The sequence below is a fragment of the Ahaetulla prasina genome, chromosome 2 (genome assembly GCF_028640845.1).
Source record: "Ahaetulla prasina isolate Xishuangbanna chromosome 2, ASM2864084v1, whole genome shotgun sequence".
Classification (NCBI taxonomy): Eukaryota; Metazoa; Chordata; class Lepidosauria; order Squamata; family Colubridae; genus Ahaetulla; species Ahaetulla prasina.
The window spans coordinates 229,991,316-230,014,432 of NC_080540.1; the positions used below are offsets into that span (position 1 = coordinate 229,991,316).

The 23,117-nt window shown below is 40.0% G+C and overlaps 1 protein-coding gene across 1 annotated transcript in view; it reads left to right on the forward strand.

Annotated features, from left to right (window-relative positions):
- The first annotated feature begins 322 nt into the window (after positions 1–322).
- Positions 323–23,117, forward strand: part of MAMDC2 (MAM domain containing 2) — a 73,130-nt gene continuing 50,335 nt past the window's right edge. The window contains exons 1-2 of the mRNA XM_058168059.1: positions 323–602; positions 1,515–1,631. Of these exons, the coding sequence (XP_058024042.1) occupies positions 572–602; positions 1,515–1,631 (148 nt within the window). The 5' untranslated portion in view covers positions 323–571. The remainder of the gene's footprint in view (positions 603–1,514; positions 1,632–23,117) is intronic.

Here is a 23,117-nt window from a genome sequence, read left to right on the forward strand (position 1 = left end):
AGTTACACATGCTTCCATATTACATATGTACATATTACATATGCTTATATATCGTATAGTTATTTCATGCTTATGCTTATATATACCGTTGTGACAAATAAATAAATAAAAATAAAAATAAATAAAAAGTTGGCATCCGGGTTCTGCTGCGGAGCATGGAAAGCGGCGGCGAAAAGGGGAGGCTCTCCTAGCAACTGGGAGCATATTCTTCCAGCCGAGCGGATTCCCGCCCGCGCGTCCTTGGGAGCTGTTGCCAATGGCTGAGGGATGGAGGGGGGGGGGGAGACTTTACTCCGTGTGAAGACCGCGGGGCTTCCCTCATGGATCTTTCTTCTATTTGCTTTGAGCAGGCCCTCCCTTCCTCCCGCGGAGCTGGCGGGCTGCCTCCGAGGCTGTCCAAGCTCAGCCCCTCCTTCCCACCTCCCCACCGGGTTGCTGCTTCGCTTCGGCTGCTCGCGGCTTCTAAATTGGCATTGCGCGCAGCGCCTTCGGCTCCTCGAGGCGGGAGATTAGCCGCGCGGTGGCCGCCGAGCTGCTTTGTCCTCCTCGCCTCCTCACTCCCGGCGCCGCTATGATCTTGCGCTGCCTTCTCGCCGTGCAAGGTAAGGCGGCGGCGGCGGCGACGACTCGGTTCCTGCACCTGGAACGGGTTGGGGTCGGCAGAGGGTGGCGTTGAGGTGACTTTGCAGCCTCGGGGGACAAATGGAATTGGAGCAGAAGCTTTAGGACCCGTAGTCTTGACAGATAGACGGAAACTTATTATGAGGGAATAGTATGAACGCCCCTTGTTGTTTGGGGGGGAGGGATTACCACTAGAAGGAAAGGTCCAGAGATAACTATGAGGCTGAGAAAGTGATAATTGCATAGAGAGAGGGGACCGTTCATAAAAAATGGGGGCGTGTGTCATAGAAACACAGCATATGTCTCACATGGCTGATAACCTGGTCTCTCTTGAATCCGAAAAAGTGTTAAGTCTCCTAATTAATTCTGTAGTGAAGTCTGTATTTGTGACTTCTTTGCTCTAAGATAAGCATCTTGAGGTCTCTAAGAGATGCCTTAGGGAGCTGAACTTATTTTGGGGTATTGTATTTCCCAGATTTAAAAAAAATGTGTTCTTATCTCCCACCCCCCATTGGGTCAAGACAGGTTTCCCCCTAGAAAATGCAGTGGGTCATGGCTGATAGAGAAAGGCATAGAGGTCATTGACCGAAGAGCAGGTGCATGAACCATGCAGTTACTGAGTCTTGTAATAGATTTTTAGAGTAGCAAATGAGAAAATTAGTATTAGAATCTGCTGCAATCGTGTTGCATCTGTAAGACTGGGAGACAGTCTTGGTAACTGTTAAGACTGCTACTGCAGCTTTTACTGCAAAAGTGCACAGTTGATTTCCATTGAATTAAGCCAAAGGCTGCCTTGTACTTGCTTTCCTGAAGTGCATATTTTTCACAGACTCCCTTTCACAGCTGATCCACTCTCATTATGTTGTAAACTAAGCCAACTTTGTCTTCTTTAGTTTTGCAGTTAGCCAGAGCCCTTGAATCGTACTCTGCTGGCTCTTGTGCCTTTGAAGACAGCACTTGTGGCTATGAAACGGACATCACCGCACTTCCATGGATTTTGAATGAGGAAGGTAAGAAAAAGGTTTTTCTAGGGTCATCCTAAGCTTATTTCCTTAAGCCACATCTTTTCATAGTAATACCAATTAACACTGTATTATCTTTTCTTTAGTTTTTAGATGTTTAAAAGGCTGGATTTCCATCTACAAACTTAGTCGCAGGCCAAATTCCAAAAAATGCACACTCACACCTCCATACTCCACACAAACATTTTTACTGACTGGCTTAATGACTTACTTGAATTTAAGTTATTCCAGACATTCTGTGGGGGTCTGTCTATAAGTAGTTAAACATTTTATCACTGTCTCAAGCAGAGATGCTGATAGGTTTGTAGCAGACAGGATGTCTTGCATCTTTCTGATAAAGAATATCTGTGAATAAAGAATATTCTACATTTTTTTGGTGTCCTATTTAATAGATGGGGGAGGAGATGATATAATGCAACATTCTTAAAATTTCTGCTCTCGGGACCCCTTCTCACTTTTAAAAATTACAGATGACCCCAAAATAAATTTTGTTTGTATGGGTTATATAAATAATACCTTTTTAAAAATGGACATGCATTTGTATAATATGTTCAGTATTTACTTAAATAGAAATATTAAACCCATTAGATTAATTTAAATATTTTCATGAAAAATTCTTTGTTTTAACAAACAGAAAAATGAGAAGAATGACATTTTAAATTTTTGCAGCAATCTTTAATATCTGACAAATAGTTTTGATTTCCTAAGAACGTGTTGGGTGAGGGTCCTTGGGCCACACTTTAAGACACATTGACATAAAAGATTATAAAAAGCCTAGATTATGGAAAGCTTCCCCAGGAAGATCTGACAATCAATATGCTTATATACTGAATTGCATATTGCTTGACTTGGATTCCTAACTGAACCTTACCAAGAGCAAGTGGTTGTACGTTTTGGGCCCCACAGGTCCTAGAAACACTGACGTGCTTGTAACTTGGGGGTGTTTCCTTGTGTCACAGCTCCTTCATGAAAAGACCAAGTGGCCTTTGCCTTATGTCCATTTCTGGATTTGGGGACCTGCTCAGGGTCACTCATATCTTACTCATCTCTTAAATAGATTAGAACTTACCCGTGCATAAGGCTGTCCTTGACTACCATTCTTAAGTTTCAGTTGGTCCAGATCTCAGTGTCATTGGTAACTGTGGGTGCTTCTTGTTACACTTGTATAATAGCTTCACTCAATAAGTCCTGCTCCTTATAGGCCTCTAATGCAATTGAAGGTCTTGGTTATTTATAAAGCTCTACATGGCATGGGTTATTGGGGACCACCTTCTCCCAAGGATATTTGCCTTTTCACACATTTTGACAGAGGATACATTCCAGATCCCTTTTTTTTTGAAACTTTATATAATCTATAAATACCTTCTCAGTGGTGGCTCCTGCCCTTTGGAACAATCCTCACCTCCAATATATAGTCAGTCCCAACTCCTGCAAGCCTTTAGAAAGACAGTTATGGTAAGACCTGGTTCTTTCTTTAGGCATGAGGATAAAGATAAGTAGAGTTCTCATTGGGTGAGATATATATGATCTCCGTTTTAGTTTGCTTTAGTGATGTTACTTTTCTTCTGTATGTTGTTAATTTTTTTGTATGTCATCCAAAGTCAGATGGTTAAGAGTTAGGTGGCCATCTAAATGTTACAAATAAACTCATTCATTCATGGAACTGGTATGTAGTTGTAATGTAAAAGGAAGGTAATTTTCTTTTTTAAGTGCACAGGGGTGGAGGATTTAAGAGCAACCATGTTGCTTTCTTTTGTTTGCTTCAGAGCCTCTTCTCAGCATCACCTATACTTACAAAACTGAAAGTGATTTTTCCATGTACATCAGTCCACCGAAAACTCTTCTAGTTTTTGCAAATAGAAAAGGCTCCAAGGCCACATTCTCCTTTTGGTGTTCTCTAGTATTTATCAAAGCTAGAAGATGCTTCTGTACAAGCAATGTATCTATGTCAAGGTAAGAAACATGGGGAAGCTCAAACAAAGTTATTGAGGGAAGTTGTGTTATCTTTCTGTTCTGGCACACAGAATCATATTGTAAAGTTTTCAGCAAGTTGAGTCTAAGTCACTAGCCTACAACTACCATTTATCCATCTATTCCTATACTATCTATTCATTCTGCGTATTGGTTTGAGTTTTTTTAAAAACACAATTTTCTATTTGCTATGTTAGTCCATTTATCCAGTTAATGTAATACAATTGCTGTATCCCATGATCACAGGTGACTTTTTCCAGGAGTGGATCTTAAAAAGCAGAGGGGAGACCTATGATCTATACCCTTTTTCTTCCCATCATCACCAATGGGAATCAGCCCTGGAAGAATAACAGCTACAAAACAGCTCCCCAAACCCCTCAGCTAGTCCAGACATATACTATGGTCAAAGTTGTTAAAGATTGCTAAGACAAAATCGTTCAGCTCCGGGACGGCTTGGACCGAAATTGGGATGATCCAGGAGGGAGGGCGGAGTCGCGTCTTGTGGAGGTTATTTGGGATGAGTTTGATCCTGTGACTCTCGAGGACGTGGACAGGTTGCTGGGGAGGCTGCATACTACGACATGTTTACTGGACCCGTGCCCTTCCTGGTTGGTGCTGGCCTCCCGGGAAGTGACACGAGGCTGGCTCCAGGGGATTACCAACGCTTCTTTGTTGGAGGGAGTTTTCCTGCTGCCTTGAAGGAGGCAGTGGTGAGACCCTCCTCAAGAAGCCTTCCTGGACCCAGCTATTTTAGGTAATTATCGTCTGTCTCCAACCTTCGCTCACTGCGAAGGTTGTAGAGAGTGCTGTGGCACGGCAGCTACCCCAGTACCTGGATGAAGCCGTCTATCTAGACCTGCTCCAGTCCGGTTTCCGACCCGGATACAGCACGGAGACAGCTTTGGTCGCTGGTGGATGATCTCTGGAGGGCCAGAGACAGGGTTATTCCTCTGCCCTGGTCCTATTAGACCTCTCAGCGGCTTTCGATACCATCGACCATGGTATCCTCGTGCGCCGGTTGGAGGGATTGGGAGTGGAGGCACCGCTTATCGGTGGTTCTCCTCCTATCTCTCCGACCGGTCGCAGACGGTGTTGACAGGGGGCAGAGGTCACCGCGAGACACCTCACTTGTGGGTGTCAGAGGTCGATTCTCTCACCCTCCTGTTCAACATCTATATGAAGCCGCTGGGTGAGATCATCAGTGGCTTTGGGGTGAGATATCAACTGTACGCTGATGATACTCAGCTGTACTTTTCACCCCGGCCACCCCAACGAAGCTGTCAAGTGTTGTCCCGGTGTTTGGAAGCCGACGGGTCTGGATGGGGAGGAACAGGCTCAAGCTCAATCCTCCAAGACGGAGTGGCTGTGGATGCCGGCACCCGATACAGTCAGCTGCAGCCGCAGCTGACTGTTGAAGCAGTTATTGGCCCCAAAGGAGGGAGTGCGCAACTTGGGTGTTCTCCTGGATGCACGGCTGTCGCTTGAAGATCATTTGGCGGCCGTCTCCAGGAGAGCCTTTCACCAGGTTCGCCTGGTTCGCCAGTTGCGCCTTCCTTGATCGGGATGCCCTATGCACAGTCACTCACGCCTTGTTACCTCCGCCTGGATTATTGCAATGCTCTCTACATGGGGCTCCCTTGAGATGCACTCGGAGGCTTCAGTTGGTCCAGAATGCAGCTGCGCTGGTGATAGAGGAGTCACACGTAGCTCCCATGTGACACCTCTCCTGCGCAGACTGCACTGGCTTCCTGTTGCCTTCCGGGTGCATTTCAAGGTTTTGGTTACCACCTTTAAAGCGCTCCATGGCTTGGGACCTGGGTACTTACGGGACCGCCTTCTGTTACCTCATGCCTCCCACCGACCAGACGCCGCACAGAGAGGGCCTTCTCAGGGTGCCATCCGCCAGACAATGTCGGCTGGCGGTCCCCAGGGGAAGATCCTTCTCTGTGGGGGCCCCCACTCTTTGGAATGAACTTCCCCCTGGTTTACGTCAAATACCTGACCTTCGGACTTTTCGCGAACTGAAAACATATCTGTTTGTTCGCAAGGGCTTTCTTAAATTGTTTAGTTTTAACTTCTAAATTTCTCTTTGGTTTTAATTGGGGTTTTTTAGATTCTTAATTATTTTAAATTCGGCCACATTGTATAATAAGTTTTTTAACTGTATTTTAACTATATATTGCTTTTTTTATTCTGGCTGTACATCGCCCTGAGTCCTTCGGGAGAAGGGCGGTTTATAAATCTAATAAATAATAATAATAAAAAGAGGTCAAGGAGGGCCAGGATGAATATACCTCCCCTTATCCTGAGCCAACCAGAGGTAATCAAACACAATCAAAGTTGCTTATTACTGTATCCTAGTCTGAAACCTGATTGAAAGGGGTCCAGATAATCTGCTTTCCCCAGCACACTTTGGACCTGTTGGCTAACCACCTTCTAAAAAAAAATTCCCTAAAGAAGGAAGATTGGAGTCTGGATGAAAATAGTCCAGTTCTGCCTGATCCAAAGATGTTCTTTTGAGGAGAGACAAACCAGTGCCCCTTTCATACTTTACCACTGAAAATTCAGACATGGGCTACCAGTCTGGAGGCTTGACAAACCAGGAGGGGCTTGGATCAAAAGCAAAAGTAGCCACATCAGAGAAACATACATATTTCTGCCATAAGGTAAAGGATGCTCAGGCTTGCTCCTACATTTCCTCCAGTGGCTCCCTAGGCATATCTTCTGCTATTTTACTCTGCAGAGGTACTCGGTAAACCAAGGGAATAATGTGGTCTGTTGCAGGCAAGATGGTGCAATCCAATCTAAAACCTTTTGCTACCTCATTCTAAGCAACAACCAAAGTCTCATTATTGTAAACAGTCCCTAGTTCCTTCCAAGTTGGAATCAAGAGCTGTCTGGGAGCTAGAGGAACTGATTGAATAGGTCTAATCATCCTTTGGGCTGGGTTGGAGTGCTTTGGTAAACAGAAAAGGGACCGATAGTAGTATCTCCTAATTCCACTCTAAGACAAGAACCAGGTTTAGTGTATGATTCTTTCTCCCATCAAGGTCATTTTTGTAATAAATTGGTTGTTACGGTGGGTGGCCATAATATCTTGGTCAATTGTACAAATTGATTAAATATTTTTTACAAGGATGTATTTGAATGTTCTGTCCATCTTGCTGATTTTTACCATCCTCCTGCGGAAGCCACTGATTGAATGGGGCATTTAGACCAATGAATTGAATCCTGTGATCCATGCAGCTGTCCAAAGCATTCATAACAGATAGCTGTTCAGCTTCCTTTGCTTGCCTAGTTCACTGTTCCCTTGGTAACCAGTTCTAATACTGAATTGTTCTTATGATTAAAATCTCTTAATATTCAACAGGAATTTGTCTTATTCCTTGGCAGCCACCAAAGTTTCTCTACTTAGAAGTTACTGACATTGCCAGTTTCTTATTTGATTTACAATATTCATATACTTCTTTCCTAGACTGAAAACAATCTTTTAGGAATATTCCGCTGATATTTCACATGCCACAGCCCTCACTAACGTATAATTAGTGTTATTGTTTATAGGGCTTAGTGATCACATGGAATGAGTACATGTGGCTCCTTGCAGAGGGACAACATTCAGAAAATGAATATGTACTGTTCTCCCACAGGAAAGGAGTCCTATCTGCATATATGTACCTCCACATGGAAGCTTATCTTTTATAGATTACAAATCATTAAGGAAACAGCTGATGTGCATGTTTTTTTTTCTGGCTTATAAAATTAAGGATGATTTATAACTATATAAATTAAAGCCAGTTAAAATATTCTATAAAATAAATGGAAAAATTAAAGTCAGAACAAAAATTTGAAGAAGACGATTAATTTGGAAAAAGCTGGATGGAATAGGAAAGCTTTTTAGTTGCTTCTGAAAGGAAATATTCTAAGAACATTAGTAGACATTCTACAGAATGGAATTCTCCATATAAATGATAGTCTAGATCTCATAAAGATTCAAATCTCGGATAAATAAGAAATGCATAAAGTGCTTAATATTTAAAAATAAGATATTGCTTTACTGTTCACATTTTAAAATGGAATAATATTAAATCTTATTCTTTATATTAAGGAAGTGCTACTTTCCTTTCAAAAAATGCAAGCTACCTTGTCCAATACATTAGTTGTATGATCATCTGTTTTCATTATATTAGAGGCAAGTGAAAAAAAAAACCTAGCAGAAAGACAATGTTTGGGGAATCTGATCTTTTGAATTTAAAGGGCCATAGAGTATTGAAGAAGATTGTCCCTATTACAAATATGCAAGACCTCCAAGATCTCTTTCAACCCTGTTATTCTGTTAAAATCTGGATGTCTAAAAACTCATAAAACTATAAAATGTAAATGGCATGTTGCCTTATTTTTTGAAAGACTATGTTTTGTCTTTTAAACAGTGTAGGATAACTCCTTGTGGTTTTCTGGGAGCATCTAATGGACTATTGTTAGAAATGGGATTCTACATTTGATGGAGTTTTTTTCTGAAATGATTAAGGGAGAGATTTTTAATGTTCTTGAAAAATTGACTCATGATGACCTTAATGTGCTTCAGAATTGTATAATTTGATTCACTGCCAAGGAATTCTGGATTGTGTGGACTTCAGCTGTCTAAATTCACAGCAATAATCCTACTGGCTGTGGAATTCCAGGCATTGCTCCACATATATAATGTTGGAGATGATTGCTGTATGTAAAATACTGTAGCAGCATTAAAAAATACTTCTGGCTACATTGTGCCTATAATTACTCTACAGCATGCAGCACATGTGGGTTAACTTACAGGCTGTATGTTGTGTTCAGCTATTCACTATGGGGCTTACTGAATCCCAAGGTGCCTTATCTTTTTACCTTTTTACTCAGATGATCAGCTTCAGTTGCGTGATGGTAAAGAAACGGTAATTTTGGTAGCATTATTAACAGCGATCTAATAAGGTTTGCAGCTTATATAGCTGAAGTGAATGTGTTACCATTACTGAAAAAATGTTTATGTGTGCATAGTCCAGTGTTTCTCAATTGTGACAACTTGAAGAGGTATGGACTTCAATTCTCAGAATTCCCCAGCTGGCTGGGGAATTCTGGGAGTTGAAGTCCACACCTCTTCAAGTTGTCAAAATTGAGAAACTCTGGCATAGTCCAAAACGTAACGTGTAGCATACCGTAGTATAAGGTGATGTTGTATGGTATAAGATGATGTGTATTATAGAGATGATACGCTTTTTTAGAAATAAGAGTAGCTACCCATTTCAACTTTGAGTTCACTCATTTAAGACAAATTTTTGGATGTGCAAAAGAATAAAAATCTTATTTTATTTTTTTTGAAACTAGATATTTTCAATATCTTTGGCTACATGGTTTGATTTATTGCTGCTATTCTAGTGACTGACCGGAAGATTTGTGCTTGAATAGCATCAATGAATCATAGAACAGCTGTACAATATGTGGTGAACATTACAATAATCTGGTTAAATCAACACGACAGACTATTAAGTATATTTTTGTTTGGGGAAGTAGAGTTTTCTGTGCTTTTGAATAGTATTTTGTGCTGCAGTATTAACCGTTTTGCCTTGGTACAGTTAAGCTTCTGTCATTGACAATTTTTTTTGGGGGGGGGACTTTTAGAATTGGCTTATTAACCTGACTTTGATAAGACAGTTAGATTATTAATTCACTTCATAAGTAAGAGCTGTCAGCATTTCTTATTCTAACCATTGTTTTTCATAATTAGAACTGCCATATATCATTTCTTGCTGCTAAAGAATTCTTGAAAACATGTGAATCAAATTATCTTTAGATTGAAAATCACTTTGAGGAGAATATTTATCTTCTGAGCTGAATATACAGAAAACTTATTTTTCTTTTTTCAATGAAAGAATCCTGTGTCACTCTGGACATCTACTGGGATTCATAAGAACAATAAAGATATTTAGGAGTAGCATAATAGGAACCCACTTTTATAAGTTTCTGAAGTACTTCTAAAATTTTGTATTATAGCCTTTTCTGTTTTTTAAAGAAGAAATCAAAGAGTTTCCATTTGAATTTTTTAATAATGGGGTACTGTGCAAATAATAAAGAGCCTAAATTACCTCCCATTCATGTGCAGAATATTTCCCATTGCACCAGAGGGACCTAATTCTATATCAGTTACAGGTGGGGTGGGGGCTGTGTTCTTCATTAGTTTACTTATATCTTATATTTAGCCAGTGAACATGTACAATATATCTGAAAGTCTTTCTCCTCCTCAACACATTCATATACTGAATGGAATTATACTGTTTAAACCTGTGCTACATTAGGTCAGTTGAATCACCGAGAGCAGTTTGGCTCAGTTTATACAACTTGGTTCTATTTTCCTTTTTAGGTAATAGTTTTATCTGGTAGATGCCAATCTGATCTAGGAACAAGATGCTAAGTAAGTGTTACAGAATAGACTTTGTGGCCATATCATATTTATTTCTTAAAAGTTAATAAGTAGTGAAATGTTTAAGATGTTAGTATGCCAACACTTATGGCATTAATTTATGGCTCTATTTGGGAATATACTTTAGAAACTATGCAAAAAATTAACAAATACAGGACAAACCATTTAGTAAAATAAAAATGCTGATGCAATGTATATTAACATTATAACATTGAAATATTTCTAAAAAAGAGAGCTTATTTGTCATTTGGAAAGAAGTATTAATATCAAGTTCGGTAACATAGAATGATTTTGACCAGCCTTTTAAAATGAAGAGTTTGACATTAACTTACAAATATAGATGCTCTTAGGCATGTTTTTCCAGTGATATGTTTGTATAATGAATGCACTAAGGCTTAGAAACACTGTGTTTGTTGAGCCAATCTTGGTCCTGAAAGATGCTAAGGTGCTGTAATGTTTTGTCTCTTTTAAAAATAGTTTTAAATTATTTGATAAGGTTATTTTTAGTTAGGCTTTAAATAATAAATTTGAACTTACTTATATTCCACTCCTTGATTAAACAGGTAAAATTAAAACATAAACCAAACGAATAATGTGAATCTAGTAGGAGGTGTATTACTTTATATTCCTTATTACTTAACTATTAGATAATTCAAGCAGAATCTGCATAGCTTGTATTAATGGTGGTGGGGAGGACTCAAGGAAAACAGGGCAACAAGCATAGGAACAACTCTGAAACCCTTGAAGTGGCAAAGGACTTCTAGTTATCTGGAAGACCCCAGATTTCTTATTTGTAAGCTAATGCAATAAATACTCCAGAAATGGCTAATGGAAATAAATGATTGTAAGGAGTAGGCTTCAGAACTCTGGTTCAGTTGAGTGGGAAGGCATATGGAAATAGGGAATGAGAAGGTCCCCAACATCTCAATTTTAGAGATTAACAGAATAAGAGAATTGGAAAGGACTTTGGAGGTCTTCTAGTCCAACCTCCTGCTCAAGTGGGAAATCCTATACCATTCCAGACAATGGCTGTCCAATCTCTTTCTAAAAACTAGTCATGGTGCTCCCACAACTTCTGAAGGCAACCTGCTTGTTCTGTCGGAATTTATTCTTAGATCTAGGTTGGATCACTCTGTCGTGTCCCACTCCTCCGCTGACGGCCGGGTCAGGGAAATCCGAATCAGGCGTGCCTTTGCAGCTCTGCCAAAGTCCTAGCAAAGTCCTCAAGGCAGGTAGGAGACCAGAAAGTGACTTCAGCAAGATATGTTCGACTTTGCCTGACTCAGAGACTGCCAGAAAGCAGATCCTTTATATAGGCCATGGGGTGTGGCTCCATGACTCAGCACTTATCCAGGCCTGCCCCTCCCTTCCTTCTGACGCCGCCGCCTATCAATTCTTCTGAAGCGAGGGTCACTCCAGTCGGCAGCTGTTGGTAATAAACCTCCCTCAGGGTCACATGATGTGGGGGAGGGGGAGGGGTCTAGTTGCTCCGTTTGCCTGGGCATGGAGCCAGGGCTGGGGCCGGGAGGTGCTCCCTCCTCCGCTGACGGCCGGGTCAGGAAATCCGAATCAGGCGTGCCTTTGCAGCTCTGCCAAAGTCCTAGCAAAGTCCTCAAGGCAGGTAGGAGACCAGAAAGTGACTTCAGCAAGATATGTTCGACTTTGCCTGACTCAGAGACTGCCAGAAAGCAGATCCTTTATATAGGCCATGGGGTGTGGCTCCATGACTCAGCACTTATCCAGGCCTGCCCCTCCCTTCCTTCTGACGCCGCCGCCTATCAATTCTTCTGAAGCGAGGGTCACTCCAGTCGGCAGCTGTTGGTAATAAACCTCCCTCAGGCTCACATGATGTGGGGGAGGGGGAGGGGTCTAGTTGCTCCGTTTGCCTGGGCATGGAGCCAGGGCTGGGGCCGGGAGGTGCTCCCTCCTCCGCAGCCTGTCTGGGCATGGAGCCAGGGCTGGGGCCGGGAGGCATACTAGGACATTCTTCAGCGTTCGGAAGCAGATAAGAAGACCCTGGCTGCGGTGAGAGCGGGCAAGACACAACACACTCTTTGATAAGTTTCCATCGTTACTTCTTGTCTTACCCTTAGCTGCTTTGGAGAATAGGCTGACCCCTTCTGCTTTGTGACAGCCCCTCAATTATTAGAAAACTGTTATGTCATCCCAGTCTTTCTCTTCGCTAGCCCAATCATTTTTATTGCTTTTTTCTGCACTTTTTCTAGAGTCTTAGTATCTCTTTTATATCATGGTGACCAAGATTGGATGAAGTATTCCAAGTATGGTCTTACAAAAGCAGTTTATTGCGGTACTAGTACTTAATTTGATCTTGATAATATTCCTCTGTTGATGCAGTCTCAGTTTGTATTGGCTTTTTTGGCAACTGCAGCACGCTGCTGGCTCCTACTTAAGTGGTTATTCACTATCTCTCCTAAATTCTTCTCATTGTTACTGTTCTCAAGCCAGGTACCATCTATTCTATATCTGTGTATTTGGTTTTTCTTGCTTAAGTGTAAAACTTTTCTCGCCACTGAATAGAATTTTACTGGATAGGGTTAGGGCCTATTGTTTTAATCTGTTATATCCTTCTGGATCTTGAGCCTAGTTTCTAAAGTATTGACTTTTCCTCCTAGCTTGGTATCATCTGTAAATTTGATGAGTTCCCTTCTATGCCCTCATCTTCATAGATTATGAAGAATTTGAAGAGTACTGGACCTAAGACAGAGCCTTGTGTGACGTCACTGCATACTTTTCTCCATGTAGATGTAGTTCCATGGAGCAGGGGTCGCCAACCTTTCAGACCTCAGGGACCACTAAATTCATAATTTTAAATCCCATGGACCACTAATATGATTTTTTAAAAAAGATAAATAGTATTTAGTGCAATATAAAAAATGCAAATAATTTTTCTGCGGACCACCAAAATTTTCTTGCAGACCATCAGTGGTCCATGGACCACTGGTTGGTGATGCTACCATGGAGGACTATACATTGAGAGTGATTTGTCAGCCAGTTATAAATCCATCTGGTGGTGATGCTGTCTATCCCACATTTTTCTATCTTACAAGAAGGTTGTGATCTACATTGTCAATTGTCTTACTGATTCCAATTATACTGTGTGCATAATATTTTGCTGGTCTACTAATTAGAGATGTATCCAAGTTATCAGAATAGTCCTTTTTGCTATGTTTTGCTGCATACATGTTTCATTGCTGAGAACTATGTCAAATTCATATTGACTCAAAGGAACTTGCCCGGACAGTCTTACAATTGTAACATATTTGTAACAATACTTTAGGATTAACATATTTTCATGAGCTTAGCGTAAGAGTAAAAATCTGTTTGGAAATTTTAACACATATCTTTGTAGAAAGCAGCATGATCTGGTAGAAAAGGGAATTTCTCATGTACAGTATTATAACTTTGCCTCTTGGAACCCTTCACTGTTTGCCTCTATTACCATAATGTATATTGTCAGCTTTTTAAAAACATTTTTCTTTAGGAGTATGTAGCTATTTTTTGACATGTTTGTTTTGGCAAATGTAGACTGGAAAGATTTAGATGGATTACTTTGGAGGCAAAGCAACTGCCTTTTCTCACCAAATTTGTTGTCTTATACTGACAAATCTTTATATAAAATATAACCTCTGATCTTCTGTAAGTGGTTTGGTATATCAGGAAATTCATAAATCATAAAAGTTATGATTTCCATTTGCAGCAGTTTAGTAAAAATTAATGATTCTTTATAAGCAACTTGAGTGTTCCTGTTAGTTTCTTCAGGAATATTTTGAAATATGCAGTTTTCTTTTTAGTAAAAAATATTCTAAAGTATTGGAAGAAAAAAAAACCTGAGGAGGGGAAATCCATATTTGTGCCTTACATAAGTGGTTACTATGGTGGAAGAGATGAGGACACTGACACAGCTTTCTAGCTATTATATTTTAGCTGTGATGACTTTAATGAATTGAAAATCATTACATTATTGTGTCTAGTTACAATTCTGCTGAAAGGATAATATTTAGTTGGGACTCTTGCTTTGGAAATTTATGAATGCATGGTGACAGCAGGAAACTAGCATGATCCTGCTAATGGAGTTGACAAGGGGAATAAGGGCTTTATTTTATAAAGAGGTACAGTTGATTTCAGTCTTTTTCAAAAGAAAACATTTTTCAAGTTTTAGGACTTTACCAAACCTGATTGGCAACTTTTTGTATTTTTACATTGAATCTAGGCAATAGAATTAGATCAGGAAGGCAATGTAATAATAATAAAAAAAAACCACTGTAGCTCACATTGCCAAAATTCTGAACATGTCATTTTATTCCCAGTAGTGTTGCATTTCTCTTTATGGAGATGCATTAATACACTTAACTATGTCATCCGTCATCTTTTGAAAAGCAGGTCTGCTATCTAAATTATGAAACAAATAATTCCTGCAATAATTTTGTGGGGGGTGGGCCTATAGAGGAAGCAGGCCTCTTCTTTATTATACACTCCTATTATGAATAGAAGAAAGTTTGACTTCAGTTTTGCCATTGATGCACTGCGGGTAGTCTCTCACCCATCAGTAATCACATAAATGGTTTTGATTAGTTTTGACCTTGTAAGGATTTCTATGAGAATCCAACCATTAGGTTCAGCTTATTGTGTGAACTGAGAAACCTGGTCAATTCAGTAAATCCAAATTAAAATGATCATATTTAATGTGTTGTGCAAATGCAGACAGTAACTGTATTCATACAGCATGCTAATAAGTCCATCCTCCTAGTAGATGAAGGTAGGAGGAAAACCAAACCCTTGAAAAGAATCTCTCAGCTCCTGGCCCTGGTACAGTGTTGGCAATTCTGTAGGAAAAAGTTGTCAACAAGTTCAGATGAATCAGATTAAATTGGCTGGTGCAAGCCCTAAACCAGGTTACTGTAATGGTAAATTAGACATGGCAGCTGCAAACAGAAATAAGATTAGAAAAAGGAAAAGGTACAAATGCTGCACTTAAAGCTAGTGCAGTAAATGCCGGCAAGACTACCAACCAGTAAAAAAACAAGATCTAGTTCTAAAATCTTTTTGTATTTTATTCTTAGAATTTATAAGTTTTGCTATATAACTAAATTGCCACATCAGCATATAACAATACTTATCAGGGGATGTTTATTTCTACATATGAAAATTAAAAGACCCTTAGTAGCATCAAAGTTACTTCCAGTAGACAAGATTGGTACTTGAAAGTATCCCAGAATTGGAAGGAGTATCATGGGAGTTGGATGTAGGGCAACATTTTCTAATAGAATCAGAAATACAAAATAATTCAAGAAGAAAATGTTATGTATATTTTTCTTTGAGGCCTGTGTGTGATAGGTTTGATAAAGCACTTTGAATATGTTCTTGCCAGATGCATCTTCCAGATGGTTAGGGACAAGAAAATATTTATGAATATAAAATATTTTTCTCCCAAACTTCAGTGTTTAACTAAATTAATCCAAGAGATTGGATTTTATTTTTAATTTCATTTCAAGAGATAAAGCTGGTAAAGATTATAAAATGTATTTTCTTTGACTGAATCATCTGAAAGCAAGTAATTTAACAATTGCATTTTGAATATATTTGCATAATATAAAATATTACTGTGTGTACTCTGAGAAAAGAATTCCATTACATACACTATTTTTAATGGCTGGAATATCTACACATTAAACATAGCAATCTTAGCATTCCCTACTGTAGCTATTAAACAAGATTTATGGCTTGTCAAATGATTATCTACCCCAATAGAAGCTATTCCAGTCTTGGTCCTCCCAGCCCTGAGCTTTAGTAAAGTAAGGGACTGCCTCCAACTCTCCACCCACCCAGTTATTCCCCCCCCCATCTATGTCCTTTTGACTTTTTGCACCCTGAAGCATGGGGCTCTGGGACTGCTTGCCACATCCTAGGAAGCTGGCATCTTGTGACCTCACTGACTTAAGCAATCCCTTTCCCAATTGTGCTTTAAAGCTAAAAGCTATCTTTTAAAATTTATCAGTCCCATTTGCTTCTCTAAATAGATGGAGAAGTATTCCATATTGTATTTTGCCTCAGTAAGATGTTTTAGGTCTGGATCCTAAACATACAAACAAGAGGTTCTACTTATATACCAGGTTAAATTAGGACTCATAGATTACAAGCCACAATGGTAGGTTTATGCAATACTCTAAGCTTGTTTCTTTATTCATGTCAGAAGCATCACAATTAAAACAAGGCATACTTAAGGCTGCCATAAAGTCCTTAAGTGTACACTGATCAGGGCACAAGAGGCAGGTATATATATGTATTGTCTGCATGTCACCACAATTTCAAAGAGCAGGAGCAAACAGATAGCCTCATTTGTTTAAAATGTCTCTGGATCTTGTTGTGCAATGTGCTGTTCTGTCTGTAATATCAGCAATGCTCAGAACTTCTAGTTTGAGTGCCAGCAATATTAGATACAGTACATAAACACTCACCTAATTAATTCATAAATAAATCTATGGAGTTCCTAAATTCAGTTCTGTGTATGATTACTTAGAAATAGACAGACTTTACTGGGGATTACTCCTAAACAATTGCACACAGATTTGCTGCTCTGCAACAGCATGCAACTTTTAGTGATTCATAGATTGTTCTATACAACTTCTTTTTTTTAGAAATTGTACATTTTGTTCCTTCACATTTTTAAACCACAAGATGACACCATTGTCAGTCCAATGAAGTTCATTGTTTCTGTTACCCCACTATTTACAAAACTTGATTTGTGTGTTGTGTGGTGTCTTCACTGCAACTCATTTCTGGCTAATTGTAGTGTCTCAGCTATGTTAAAAGCACTGCAGTGTAGAAGTAGCAACATATGCTTTGAGAAAAAGTACATTTAAAAATGCAAAATTTGAACTTAAAAGTAAATCTCATTATGTCCAAGGTAATTTGCTCTATTTTAAGCAAAACCACTACTGCATAATATGTGCAAATCAACTTGGTTGTATTGTTTTCTTAGAGCTTTTTCTCATTGCTGCATTAAAAGTGCTATTGACTTGTCCTTCAATGAGCAAAAATTTATGATGGTATAAATTGTGTTGCCCCATTGCTGATTCATGTTCTGCTACTGTAATAAGTTATCAAAATATGCTAATTTTACATACCCATTGTAGGCCAAATAAAGAAAAGAGATTGGTGGATTTTCTGGCTTTATTACCCTTCCAAGTTGCTGCTGGTGGAAAAATAACTATCAATCACTGTCCCAAACATAGATAGTGGGTTGGGTGAGTTTAGGCAGATAGTTAAAATAGCAGCTTAGTTACTTCTGACTTGCCTAATAAGTTGCCATAAAGAGGTGGAATGGGGTATTTATTTATTTATTTAGTGTATGGCAAATACATGGACTTATAGGAGTTCAAATGTTAATGTCCGGTCTACCCAGCCATTCAAGGACAGGGTGGTCTATGTTGAAAAAAGCAGACATTGGGCCGGTGTAAGCTCTTGATGGACATTTGGACACAATGTGGTGGATATTTTGTCAATGAACACCACAGTCACAATGAGGGGTAGAGACAAGACCGCACTTAAACAATAAGTCCTGGCAGACACCATGTTGGATACGGATCCTGTTCAGAGTTGACCAATGCTGGCAAGCAAGATCAAAACCTGGCATCATTTGTGTAGGGTCATCTACGTAACTGCCTCGTATCTGCCTACGTATCTGGGTGTTTAGCAGCCCATTTGGCTTTCCACTGTGTGTTGGTGTCAAAGTTGTTAGACAGCTGTTGAGCGAGTGCCAGAGAGGGCTTCCTGAATTTAAGCCTGCCAATTGATAGAATTGGAGGAAGATCAGCATGCACAGGAAGAAATGGGTTTCTCATAATTTTGTTGTACTCCTTCACTAAGGTTTCCTGCCTTTGTAGGGCTGGTGGTGCAATGTGGCTCAAGGCGGGGAGACAGCAAGTAGGAGTAGATTTTATGCAACCGCTTATGATCCTCATTGTATCATTTAGTCTAGCATCAATTTTGCTGGTGTGGCAGCTATTAAGCCAAACGGACGCAGTATTCAGCTGTGGAGTAGACCAACCCTAGTGCTGATATTCTGAGAGTAGGGGCTGAGGCTCCCCATCTTGATCATCTTAGTTTTTGAAGTAAGTTGTTCCTGGTATTGATTTTAGCAGACATGTTTTCTAGGTGTTTCTTATAGCAGAGGGTCAAATCCAAAGTTACTCTGAGGTATTTGGGATGGGGATCATAAGGGAGTAGGTTGTTATTCAGATAGGCCTTTGGGGTGGCATTGGCGAGTTTGTTCTTGAGATGAAAACAGGTAGTCACCGTTTTGCTGACACTGGGTATGAGTCTCTGGTCAGCAAAGAATTTACCCAGGGACTTCAGGTCCTCAGAGATGAGGCAGTCCAATACTTCTGTGTTTTTATCTTATGCTGCTAGGGCCAGGTCATCTGCATATCCAAATTTACGATCCCTTGTAGCTGGCATATCTGAAATATAAAGAACAGTGTAGGTATCAGTACAGAACCTTGTGGAAGGCCATTGTTGAGTCTTCTTAACTTGCTAACATTGTCCCCCATAATGATCTGAAAGGATCTATCGCTGAGCATGTTGTTTATTAGGCAATAGATGATTTTACAGGAGATGATGTGACTCAGTTTGTAAAGCAGACCCTTCTTCCACATGGTATTGTATGACAGTAGAAAAGCATTCTCTATATTCCTTCTGACATACGTAGCTGTGTTGTAACTGTGGTGGTATGTGGCCCCCAGTAGATCAAATCCTTGGATTTTACCTTTGCTATCTAGCTGATCATATAAAGGGACAAAGAGCAATTGCAGAGCTTTAATAGAAATTCAGAAGTTCAGAGTCAGCACTACAGCCCTGTTACTTCCAATGCAATATTAAACCTTGCTAATTAGCTGAGGTAATAAAGGATGCTGCCACGCGCCAAACCGTCAGTAGGGAATTCTGTGCTGCACTGGAGTCGCGCGCCCAATTCAAACTTCAAATATAAACTGTCAAATGGCATGAGGGAATTTCCCTTAAATAAATGGCTTGCCAACACGCTGAAAGGCAGAACCGGCACCATGGTCCCTTTTGCTTTTGAAAATACAAGGCTGACAGAATAGAGCTGACACCACAGCTCCCAGCTTGGTCAATTAGCCACAAGAAAAACTTGAACATTTAAAGTAAAAGTACAGAGCCGACACCACGACCCCCTTTGCGCTTGTAAATCCGACAAACGGCGCAGAGCTGACACCACAGCTCCTTGCACGCCAAAACGGCCTCAAAACTCATGAAAATGGCCTCCAACCTCATGAAATTGTTTATTTCGGCTTGATCTGACGATCTGCAGGCTCCCTAGAAGTGAAGAAACTGCCACTGTAAATAGCGCCACTCAGAGAGCACCACGAAGCTACAAAGTCTCTAAACTCAATTAAGCTACTTTAAAAAATGGTAACAAAATAGCTATTAGAAAGTGCAAACAGTGGAGCTCTAATATTAAAGTCTCTCTTGGCCTGACTGAGTTAACGAACTGGAGCTCCAGGGGAGGATGGAGGAGTGTTTATGCAAATTTAACTCAGTCTCTGGCCAATCAGATGAGATTAAACCCACTGCTTGGATTCTCTAAGCAGCGCACCAGAGAAAGGCCTGTTTTGTTTATCCGTTGCCATCTATTTAGAAACCCAGGAGTTCTACAGAGATGTCTGGTTACCAACTGTCATTAACTGCCAATTCTTCAATGTAGTCTGGCTGCCACTTGTTGCTAGCCATTTGGTTCATACTACCGTGCTATTCAAGGTGCACCATGAGAAGGTGAACTAGCATCACATCCTGGAATGAGGTAAAAAAGGAGGCACATTCATGGTATTCCCTGCAATCTTTCCTATGTCCTGTGACCTATCAATTGGGCTAACCTGTGTCTAGTGCTCTTCTGAAAAGATGTGAAACCTATGACAAAGGATAAGTCAACTGACAGACTGTAAGTGCAGAGGAAGGAAAGTGTGTGGCATGAACATTTGGGTAGTTTCTCTGACTTTAAGTTGTGTTCTTCCTGCACCATCTTATACATCAGTTGGGCAATTTATGAAGATTCATCCAAGAATATTTTAATAGAATATTAAATCTGTGTTTCAAAAACAGGTACAACCTTGTGTCTAAATCAGGGGTCCCCAACCCCCTGGCCTGGACTAGCACCAGGCCTGCGACATGCCAGAAACCACGCCATGCAAACAAGCGAAGCCCCATCCATGGGATATAGGTAGCATGCAAATCACGCCTTCTCTTGTCTGCAGAAAAACCTCTCTCCATGGAACTGGTCCTTGGTGCCCAAAAGGTTGGGGGCTGCTGGTCTAAAGCACAGACCTGACAAGTATGTGGGAAAGGACTGTTAGGACAGTGTGCAGAAAGATGTCTCTGCAGAAGTTGACTGTCCCAGCCTTGTAAAGGAATTCTCTGTAAAAGTAAGGAATATGACCTTGATGAAGATATGCAAGATCTGTTACAAGGGTAAAAAACATTTCACCCTTGTATTCACAAACAGATAGCATTTGTAAGCAGTCAGATCAGAGGTGAAATGCTCCTGGTTCAGATCAGATCGCCTGATCTAGTAGCGATGGCAGCAGCTGGGTTGGAGAACCCGTAGCAAAAATGCCTGCCCCCCCCCCGCACCCAGCTGAGCTGCGCGATCATCAGAGGTTGTTTTTTTTTTACTTTTAAAAGCATTTTTTCCTTTGGCCGAAAAAATGCTTTTAAAAGTAAAAAAAAGCCTCTGATGATTGCACGGCTCAGCTGGGATCATCAGAACCTTTTAAAAGCATTTTTTCTACAACCTCTTTGGCCGAAGAGGTTGTAAAAAAATGCTTTTAAAGGGTTCTGGCCAGGGGTGAAATCTAAAAATTTTCCCTACCAGTTCTGTGGGCATGGCTTAATTGGTGGGCATGGCTTGGTGGTCAGGTGACCGGGTGGGCATGGCCAATAACAATAAATAATAAAAATAATAAAAATAATAAACATTACAATCTCCTATTGTTTTGTGTAAAAGTACCCAAAACAATAAGAGATACCAAAAACCAACTTTCACACTTTACACACAAACAACACAACACAACACAACACAACTGACTCACAAACAATGTAAAAGAAGCTGCACTTCACCCATAATGGCCCCTGCAACAACAGGAACCTCACACAGCCACAAAAGGCTCAAAAATCAACTTTCACACTTTACACATACATAACACAATACAACTGACTCACACAATGTAAAAGCAGATGCACCTCACTCAAAATGGCCCCTGCAACAAGCAGGAACCTCACACTGCCACAAAAAGCCAAAAAACCAACTTTCACACTTTACACACACACAACACAACACAACTGACACACACACGCACACAAAATGCCACATACGGACTTCCGGTGGCGCCGCAGGCATTGGAGACGGTCCTTTTGGACTGTCAGCCCCATGATCTCGTTAAAGTCGTTCAGACAGTGCTCATCAGCTGTCTGACAGCTTGGAAACCTTTCCCTCGGGAGAAGAGGGAAAGGTGAGCTGCCAGGCGGAGGTAGAACTCTCCGAGAGCCCTAGAAAAAATTCTAGGGGCAAAAAGAGTGAGAGCTCCCTATTTAAGCCTGGTGAAAGCTCCGGATCTGGGATCCTCTGTATTAATTTATTAATGCAGAACAAAATGCTGCGACCATCTCTGCTATCAAGATGAAGATCAATCTTAATTTACTTTAAGCAGACGGAGCAAAGGCAGGATGACAGGCTGATGTAAGCACCAGACCTCAACTCGATCTTTGAACGGTACTTGAGAAGAAAGAAAATGGCGCCTCTGCTTAATAGGGTGTGAAAACGAAAGTTAAGGAAGTCCTTGTTAGCATCGTTAACACTATTTAAACTTGCTGGATTTTATATTTGTGTGAAGAAATGTTAAAGAGAAAAGTTGAAGGACTGCAGAATTGATTTACCCAACCCAAATAAGGAGTTTATGAACAGATTTGACTCTGTTGCAAAGTATAAAGTTTAAGTAAGATGGCTTCTGTTTGCTGTTTTTAAGGAAACTGGTGCCTCGTTAAATATATAAATATATAAATTACAAGAAGAGTTGAAGGAATTTCTAAAGGCTCAAATTTTTGCTATAGACCAAAAATTCAAGGAAATTGAAGAGAAAATAATGAAAGTTAAAGATACTCTTGAAGCTCAGGACGAAGAAATAAAAGAAGATATGGTGGCAGCATTTAAAAGTTTTCTTGAATACACAAATCAACTGGATGAAAGAGTTGAAGAAGTTAATCAAGTTAATTTGGATTTAAAAAATAAATAGAGGAGCTTCAGACTAAGGTAGACACTGCAGATGAAGAACGAGTTTTGTTGCAATATAGAGTAATGGAATCTGCATTGAGAGTGAGAGGTTTGAAAGAAAGTAAGCGAGAGAATTTAAAAGATGTCTTTGCAGAGGTTTTTGCACAGATGATTGGACAGAAACCTGTAGATCTTAAAATGCAAATTGAAAAAAATCTATTGTGTTAATTCATGGGTTGCAAGAGAAAGCCAGTTACCAAGAGATGTAGTGATTTATTTTACAACTAGGAAGATTAGGACTGAGATTTTACAAGCTTCTTATAAAAATAAAACTCAAATATTAGGACAAGAGGTATTAGGTTTAAAAGAAATTCCCTCAAAAATTTTAAGAAATAGAAAAGAGTTTGCTTTTTTGGTGGACGAATTTAGAAATTGTCAGATACGGTTTAAATGGGATGTTCCAGCTGGACTAACAGTAAATTATGCAGGAGAGAAATATCGACTTAATACGGTGTTTAAAGCAAGAGATTTTTATACTAACGTATTGAAGGCTGGAACTCCACCACTGCTAGAAATTAAAATGGGAAGAAAAGTGAATGTGGTTAAAAAGTGTGAGAAGGTAGCAAAGCAAATACAATCTAAAGTAGAGGCTGTGACTAAGGAAGAAAGATTGAAAGCAGCAGGGGAAGAGCAAAGAATGATTGTAATTACTAAACGTAAAGAACAAGGAGTAAAGAAGCAACAATTTCAAACG